Here is a 9,685-nt window from a genome sequence, read left to right on the forward strand (position 1 = left end):
GACAGATCGTGAACGCTTTAACGCTACAGACATCTTTGATATAGCACCCACGGAACCCTCCACCATGCAATATCACTGGCGCGCGAGAAAATATTGTCTGATTTATTATATGACTGCGACATTCTTTGCAATTTATATGTTATCACCTCCATTCATTATAATCCAACCTATATTAGAAACGAAATGAGTTCAAAGAACGAAAGAACACTAAAAAGAAAAATCAGCGGTTCTCATATACATGTGCGGGCGGAAGACAACAATCCGTATACGTGGCCAGGGTGAAAAAATAATGCTTGATATGAGATGAGCAAAACATACATAAATATATGGTGGCATGTGTCTGATGAAATGTAGTTACATGAATTAAAATTCAACAATATTCACTATTTCGTATTTATAAGCAACAAACCTTTCCTTTATTTGTCTGATTTCCATTTATACCAAAAACTGCTTTCCGCTCACCGTTCCGGATCACAGCCATCTCACCTGTCAGCGTGGGTTCGAGTCCAAGGCTCGGCTAGTGTGGGTACGTGGGAAAGCCTGCCAGTAGCTTCTCCCGGGTCGGTGGTTCTTCCCTGGGTTTTCCAGGGTTCTTCCTCCACCAGTTATTCTGGCCGCCATGTATAGCCTATCTCGTGCTGAAAATGGCGTTAAACCCTAGAACAACAAAAACTGCTTTCGTTATTTTTATGTATCATTCATACTCAATATATTTTCATTCTTTTGTGTGATATTTAATATTCACTGTGCATGTTCAATAGCTGTATTTATATCACACTGGGCATAACTAAACATAAATCAGATATACATAGGAAATCAATGTTCTCAAAAGTCATGATTATACGAGAGGTGCATTAAGCCCAGATGGTATTGGCGACAATGACTCGCTCAGACTATGCACCAAATCAAATCTTGGTCATCCCAGTGATGCTTTCGTACTTAATTCATGAGCTGACGGCCCAGCTATCACATATAGATCTCGACTAAGTAATCAAGATTTTGTTTGTCGATCAATGTATCTCGTCAAAAACAAATAAGATCTAATCATTAAAGATACAATCCGAAATATAGATCTGTTAACGAGGTATAATCAAACCTGTGTCCAAAGATTACTCTGAGTACAATCTTAAGCGGTCTTTACCAGCAGGTCGTCTTTACATGTTTTCGTTTATGCATAAATGAGAGCTGTTATCGTTTGCCTTGATACACATATTGTTCTTAGGTACGGTCCTTTTATAATGGTTGTTATACATTTATTCCGCTTTAGTTGTGTATATTATTAACGATCATATTCCTTAAATTATTTTATTATGAACCATTAAATAAGGCATTTATTTCAGATTACCAAATTGTTATTTTATGTTCACATCCAATTTAAATAAGGCCTCTATTTCAGTACAGCAAGTAATTGGATATTTTATTCACTTTATTTGTCTTCTTAAGTTACACCACGCCCCAATTTACACATAAGGGATTTGTGAATATTACTGAACATATTTTAAACACCATCTGCAATATTAAAATATGAATATATAATGTAAATAAAGGTAACTTCACGCTTGATATTTACAAGGTCCTCCCCCCCCCCCCATAGTACATATTTTCGAGTTGGAGATTTTGTAGATATTACTGCGTTTTCTTGGCAAATATTAGGGAAGATCATACCTCGTTAAAGTCTTTAAGTTCCTTTTGGTCATTAATGGTTAGAAACAGAAATAATCCAATGCATTTTACATTGAAATCAAACTGGTTATTTCGAAGGATATTCAACCAGTAATACGATAGTCTTTAAACATTTATTTTAGATCCTCCAAAGTCACGTCTTAACTTATTTGCTTCTCACACGTTTCTTACCTGTTATCATATCTTTCCAAGATTTCGCAGCAGCACTGATAAAAATAAGTTATTGCGATAAAACCTTAACAATCTCCGAAATTCCTATTTTTAAATAGTGTTACAATGTTACCCCCATACATTAGGCGGAATATTAGTAGGACTTCCAATTATTGTCAAGGATTTCCAATTATTGTCAAGGAATTCCAATTATTGTCAAGGAATTCCAATTATTGTCAAGGATTTCCAATTATTGTCAAGGACTTCCAATTATTGTCAAGGACTTCCAATTATTGTCAAATGCTTTATTAACATTGACATGTTAACATGACGTTGTCCTGTTAATAATTGTGATGTGCAAACACACACAGACACACACACACACACGCGCGCGCACACACACCAATGCAACCAAAACTGGCTTTATTTCTGAAAATAAATGTTACATCAAAATAAAAGGGATCCCATGATGTATGTCATATAATGCATTCCCTCGAAAGATATACTGGTATTGGGGCGTGACGGGAAGCACATCTTTGTAGGAGAGAATGCTCACTACGTTCTTTCTTCCTCTCTTTGAAAACCCCAAGGAGTCACTGACTGCCATGAATCAATTATTCTTCGTCACTGAACCTATCAGACAAAGGAAAAAATAATGTCAGTAATATTTTTTAAAGTCATCTTACAAATATGAGTGGATAAATAGCTGCATACACATGTGTTGTCTTAAAGTGGACATTAAGGAAATTATCTATTGTCATTGCACGATTGCTTTCTAAGTTAGGGTGACTATGCAATAGCATTGTATTATTTTCCTTACGGCACATGAGGTTTTAAATATAAATTGCATTTCTTATGCATCGATGTGAAAACAGTCCGGTAAAGTTGTAGAGGTCCATATAATGCAAACAAAAGTATGTAAAATTCTCTATCAATAGCAACATAACAACATACTGTTATCCTGGATAAGCATCCACAGTATCTTAGAATTAACACGCTGTGCTATAAAATAATCAATACAACTTTGACATTGGTCTCTTTCTAAGAAATTTAGCAGAAGTTATAATTTAACTGAAATTTCTCATCATCGCAATATTTCTAAATGAAAAATAATATTGCAGTACACAAAATGATTCCAAATAATAGCAATTATAGTAAACATTATTTGTTCATGTAATATTTTCGAAATTGTTTGCTTCAAAAAAATTATATTTACCAGCCGATATATTTTAATTTCATTTCTCAGGGGACCAGAAGAAAAAAGTTTGTTTTCTTTCCCATCGAAACAAATTGTGTTATATCCTGTAAAAGGAAATATTTGTACGAGTTCTCCATCGCGTGTAACCTGGTGGATGCCAACATACGAGTCAGAAGTCAAGATATAGATATTGTCCTGAATGTCAACACAGAGTCCCATCGGATGTGTCAGTTGGGAATGCTGGTACCTGAATATCAGCACACCGTCTGATACGGTGTAGCAGTATACGGCAGGGTTAGGATCACTACTACCAGCACCACATGAAATATACACCCGGGACTTATCCTGACTTGTAGCCAAGTAGCTATCGCTACGAGAGAACCATGATTTGCTTCTGTGAGAAACATAGTGATCCCTGTCAACATTCCCATCAGCTATTGACACAGTACTCCAAAAAATTTTGTCCTTAAGTTCACCGCTCACTGCCAACTGAAAAGGTGAAAGAGACCTCATTCCATAAAATGTTCTCGGTTCTGTGTCAATTATCCTAACAGTACAAATAGTGGTTTTGCGTTCAGTGTATTGAATAGACAAAATCTGAATTTTCTTCATAAGTGGAAATGTGACTGCCACAAGTGGAACATCCTTATCTATAACGCACAAATCCCATGGTCTTGACGGAAGCTGGTCGTTTGCCAGGTTGTGCTCCGATTGGAGGTCAATGATATCACAGAAACCCTTTGAACCTTTAGTTCCCACCAGAATCAGCTTGTTCCCAGGTAGACACTCGATGCTGTTTAACTTTACGCTTCCTTGTGGGACTGTAAAAAACAGTCTAATGTATAAGCATGTATTTAAACATGATAATGTCATTAAGGCAAAGAATTCAATATAAAATGTATCATTTATGGTTCTAATGCAATGGTGAATCTTCTAATAGTAAAATGGTTTGTAAATAACGACATCAGAAAGATCAATATACTACTACTACTATCAACAACAACAACAATATAAAAATGAAAAGAAGATCAAGACGGTGGCGACGTTGATGATGAAGAAGCGAAGCAGACTATTACTACATTCCTTTCAAAGAAAGAAAGAAGAATGACTTCGTCTGAAAAAAACTAACATAACAAAGTAGCTGTAGTAAGCCGTGAGCAGCAACCATGTCAGTAATAACAAAGAGTTTAGTATGAAAATACAGGTGGAAAACAGAGACAGAAGGTGGAAAATCTCTAACTTGAGCATACCCAATCCGTTGTATTACAATCAACTCGAAGTTAAAATGGAGTTTGATCCAAAAACTTAACGCATGAATTATATCCCGCGAATTTTAAAACTGATGGTCATCCTGTCACATTATTATTTTGTTCTGCAACCCTTTGGCGTGGATTGCTTTAAAATCTGCATGTAAGATTTTAATGAATCGACCTTACGACTTGAAATATACTGTCAAGGGTTATACAGCTTGAACCTCTACTACCGGCCGCTTTTAATCTAGATGACTTTCTTTTGTGGACTAAACACTATTACATAGAAAGGAATGCAAAAAGAAGCTTCATTTTTTAGGTTAATATAGTTTCTATAAAGAAATTTTTATTATGTCTATGGTTTGCTTTTCGTATTCTTACATGAATGGTCAAATGAATTATTTTGGTGTATATAAATTTATTTTTAATATACAGTAGTTTGTGTAGATACATCTTGTTTAAGTGTTTCAGAAACGGCTCAGCGTTAGAAACTACAGACTTTTTAGTGAAATGTATGTCACTTAATGAAATAAATGACCCTTTAATTAATGACCCTTTTATTAATATAGTTAGTTTTTACAAAACATGATGATCATCTTGCAGAATGAGCACCAGCTTAGTATCCCATTGAGATGATCGGAAAGTTTATCATTTTTTCCCTATGTCATCATAGGTTCCTTTAAACCCCAGTATGTTCCTATGGTATTTTATCATTTGCATAAAGCCTATCATCAACATATTTTATTGAATTTATCTAATTTTAAGCCTTAAAATATTATCGTTCAGTTGCTTTAATTTGCTGCTGGAAATATATATTTATAGGTCACCATAGTTGATTTTATGAATATGGATTCAACTCTCTCTCTCTCTCTCTCTCTCTCTCTCTCTCTCTCTCTCTCTCTCTCTCTCTATATATATATATATATATATATATATAATGCTGGAGCTCAGTATCGAAGATAGCATCACCACTTAAAACCCAGAACATCTGGTAAAATGTGACTTATCTTGATTAGAAGTCCATTTTAATTCAATATTTTTGTAACAGTAAGGTGAGAAAAAAAGCATCAGTATCTACAAAATTTTTTGGACAAAATGATATGAGATCAAAACATTCCATGATGTTAGATTGAAACGACGATATACAGAAAGGTGTGTAACATCGTCCTCTCCGACCCGTTGAACGTGTGACGCCCGATGTTTAGAGGTAGTGTTTAGAAGAGAGATTTAAAACTCATTGAAATCTCTTTTCAGTGCAATCAATGCTATTTATGTATCCAGGACTGAGTGTTCATTGATACCATGATGACTTTGTATGAACAGAAGTGTGTAATGATGTACACGATATAACATTTTTCAGCTGCATCATAACCATTCACAAAGCTCATAAATTTGGATTTTGCAAGAACGTGATTTTTAGATGCAGTTGTTCATGGTCAAAATAAGTAAATTTATGTTATAAATTGTAGCTCCCAGGACTGGTTCCCATATGCTATGCCAGGGCTAGTCAACCTGTTTTACACAATTTGCCGTTTTGTTCCGGATTAATTACAAAATGAACGAGTGCGTGCCACTAGTAAGAGATTAACACTGTTAAATAGAGATATTTGGTAGCCCTTTGCGTGCCACCGAAAAAAAAAAAAAATTTGACGTTCCCACTGGTGACACGCGTGCCGTAGGTTGTTGACCGCTGTGTTATGCGCTGCCACATTGCCGATTCTGGGGTAGAAACGATATTTCTGATTTGAGGTTTGGTTAATTAACAAAGAAATCATCTATTAAAGGTGTCATTAATTAGAGATAACAAATCATCCTTTACTCTTCAAACAAATTTAGCTGTTATTACAGATGGATGAAGTTGTCTTTATTCTACCTGGTCCTATTTGATTGTCTTTGATTTAGTGTGATGAATATGAATGGAAAAAAACCTGTACGGAATAAGTGTTGTGGTATTTGTCTTTGAAAACCTCCAACCTCTGTCAGTCGGACTGGAGAACATATTTGTATTTCTGTCATACTGTCGTTTGCCTGCTAACTGAAGTCTATCCTATGGAACGCATCAAAATGGCTGGCTAGCTGGAGGTTGGGACTCACCTTTCAGAATACATATTTTGAAGTATCTGCTCATACTGCACACTCTGTCCTTCTACGTTATGTAATAGTACTAAGCTCTCACACCTGTCTCCATATTTAAAGACATTTCTTAGCAAGAGCTAGAAGAAATTATCACGGCAACATTCGAAAATCCATAATGTATACCCATCTCGTGTACAATTAGCTACCTGTACCCACCACTTCCTCTGTTTACTGTTCTCTTTATTTGATCATTGCGCCTTTTCTTTTTACAACAATAATATCAAGCTGTTGATAGCTTCTACCATGGTTTAGTTTTTATCTTTATTCTTGAAATAGCGCTACTGTTTATGTGTTTACGTTTCTTACAAGTAAACAGTAAGTTTATTTATGTATTTACATGCTTTGTCTCCAAATATTTTAATAATACACTGCTGTATTTCTTCAGCTTTAGCTTATCCTTGCAATTTTCAGGATTATCAAACAGACATTGAGGGCAACATAAATATTCTAAGTCTATATGGACATGACGTGGGCATTTTACTCTCTCAGATATTCAAATCGCCATGCCAGATCCTTAGCTAGGATTACTTATATTGATGTAGGAATGGTTTCATGCCCTACTGTTTTAAATACCAACACAATTTGCACAAAACGCCTGCTACAATACCTAGAAAATGTACCTGGAACTTCCAGTCTTCCTCCCTTCACACAAATATCTGTTTGATCTTTATGCTTGTGTAATATCGACATCATAATTCGGTGATAATGAAATATGCTGATTGTCTCGAATTATCTTCTCACATGCGGAACTCTTAAACCTACGTACTTATCAGTTTTTATTAAAGAAATTTCTGATATAATCATCTCCCAGGCACCTCTGATAGGATGTAAACAGAGTATTGACCTTGGAGTGGTTACATTTTCGAGACCAAGTGGACATAGTATGACATTCGAATATGTTGACGTTCTCATACTGAAATATTGAAATGCTTAAATACTATTAATTGGATCGTTCGTGAAATATTACTGTTTCTGATCTAATTAACATGTCTTTCTCTATATTTTGGTGTAATACTGGACGTACATATAGAGTGTGTATTTCCCCTGATTTAAACCAGTCAGTGAAACATACTAGTACTGATACAAGTCCTATCAACAAGTGTGATTAGTTTTGCTGTGTCGAACTTTGCTGTTGTAATAATAGCCACGCATCAACAACCTGAATTGTCGTCTTTTCATATCTGAAACTGCAAAGCAATCTTAAAATAAACACTGAATTGAAAAGAAACTTTATTTAATTGATATTGTTAGATCTTCCTTGGACGTCAAAAGCCGAAAAGGTAGATGTTTTGATATTAAAAACAAAACCTGTCTGATTTAGATATGTGGATATCATGACAGGCTTTCAAAGATCATATACGTGACATATTCATAATTCGATAACACATCAGATAGTTCAATGTCGATAGGAATTACAAATAACAAAAGCTGTTTAAAATGGGCGTTGAAGGTATTTTTGTTCCCAGGTTAAGTGGAATAGGAACTGAAAAAGGATGATGTCTGCACATTATTTTCTAAATTTATATCATACATCCCTGGGCTTAAAAAATAAACTGATCAATAATTATAATTAAATGTACCTTAATATTTAAAAGAATAAGTACAGTTCTATAAAAAAATGTATTAAATATATATATAATGAAATTGTCTTTATCTGTGTATGAATACGCCCACGAATATCCTAAATTTAGATGGAGCTAATTAAAAAGAGCAACCTTACAGCAACTCGAAACCATTTTCAGTTTAAGGCTTCCAACCTCTGTCAGTTGGAGTGGAGCACTTCTTGCTATCCTAGGGACAGGAGGGGCTGTCTGTATGGTTTCGTTGACAAAGACCTTCGCCAGTTCACTAACGTCCATCGAACGTAACGCGTCAAAATGGCTGGCAAACTGGAGACTGGAATTCACTTGTCTTATCTCGGAATATTTATTTTGAAGTACTTCTTCGCAATACACAATCTGATCTTCTACTTTATGTAATATTACGAAGCATTCATAATTGTCTCCATATTTACAAGCTTCTTCGTAAGACTTGAGAGCGTTCATCAGCGACATATTCAAGGATCTGTAATACATGTTCTTCTCGTTTAAAATCTGCGACTCTCTTTCCATTAACTGTTCTCTTTCCTGTATGAGTCTACCTTTAGTGTTTTGCAACACAGATATCAAACTGTCTATCTCATCAACCATTCTTTTGGTTTCACTTTCAAACTTTAAAATATCGTTCTTGTTCATTTCTGTACGTATATCCAAATAATTAACGAGGTCATTTATGTTTTTAGTGAGATGCTCTGTCTGCTTACATTGCAATAACGTACTCTGATGTTTCTTCAATTTCAACTTTTCTTCGCAAGTTCCATGATCATCAAATATACATTCAGAACAGCATATTCGTTGATGAGGCCTACAGAAATATTCTAAGTCTCTATGGATATGACGTGAACATTTTACACTCTCAGATATTCCTATCGCTATGTCAGAAGGGGAGTTAGGATTACGTATATTAATGAGTGAATGGTCTAGTTTGCCACTGTTATGAATACCGACACAATTTGTACAAAGTGCCTCTCTGCAGTTGGTACAAAAATTATCAGCAGGTTCCTGTTTTCCTCCCTTCATACAGGATTGACACAGCTGATTTACCTTATTCTTATCCTCAGGTAACATCGACATCAGGATTCGATCATAAGGAAAATGCACCGCCCAGTCATTATCAGCGATACCCGATGAAGGTAAGAATGTCTCTTTTTCACACGTGGGACACTTAAACCTATATGTCTGTCCGCTGCTTTTAAAGGAATTACTGATATAATCTCCCAGACACTTTTCACAGTAAGTATGTAGACAGGGCAGGGACCTCGGACTGGTTAAATTGTCCAGACAAAGTGGACATAGTATGTTATTCGGATTTGATGCCTTCCTCATGTTGAAATACTTGAATACTACTAATACACCTGTGCTTTCTTGAATAGGTACTGTTTGGTGCCCTGATTCATACCTCTATATATACATTAATATTGGATGTACTTTGCACAGGGAGTGTGTATCTCTCATGATTGTAAGTAGTTGGTGATCTCTAGTATTGATAAACCTCATGATCAGATTGCTTTGCCTTGCCGTTCTGTTGAATTTAGGCTACTCGACACGATCGTGATATTTCCCCGTTTTATGTGTTTTACGTTACACATTGGAGTCTCATAATAATCTTAACATACACAGTGAACTGAAAAGAGACTTTGTTAAGATTAAAATCTTCCTTGAAGTGAAAA

The 9,685-nt window shown here is 35.3% G+C and overlaps 1 protein-coding gene across 1 annotated transcript; it reads right to left on the reverse strand.

The window, feature by feature from the left end:
• Positions 1-1,781: 1,781 nt before the first annotated feature.
• LOC149799893 (uncharacterized) lies at positions 1,782-9,417 on the reverse strand. Its single transcript, XM_089957143.1, has 3 exons — positions 8,138-9,417; positions 3,050-3,852; positions 1,782-2,466 (listed from the first exon to the last, which is right to left on the reverse strand). Exons 1-3 carry the CDS (start codon positions 9,339-9,341, stop codon positions 2,458-2,460), a joined length of 2,016 nt encoding a protein of 671 aa, XP_089813269.1. The 5' UTR covers positions 9,342-9,417; the 3' UTR covers positions 1,782-2,457.
• Positions 9,418-9,685: the final 268 nt, after the last annotated feature.

This window comes from Sinohyriopsis cumingii, chromosome 5, assembly GCF_028554795.1.
Source record: "Sinohyriopsis cumingii isolate HCF-2022 chromosome 5, ASM2855479v2, whole genome shotgun sequence".
In the NCBI taxonomy this organism is placed as follows: Eukaryota; Metazoa; Mollusca; class Bivalvia; order Unionida; family Unionidae; genus Sinohyriopsis; species Sinohyriopsis cumingii.

Excerpts from the sequence above, each read along its gene's own strand:
- LOC149799893 (XM_089957143.1), bottom strand. The coding sequence starts at position 9,341 with ATGAGGAAGGCATCAAATCCGAATAACATACTATGTCCACTTTGTCTG. Across the intron at positions 3,853-8,137 it reads GAAAATGGTTTCGAGTTGCT|TCCCACAAGGAAGCGTAAAG; the intron begins GTAAGGTTGCTC and ends TGTTTTTTACAG.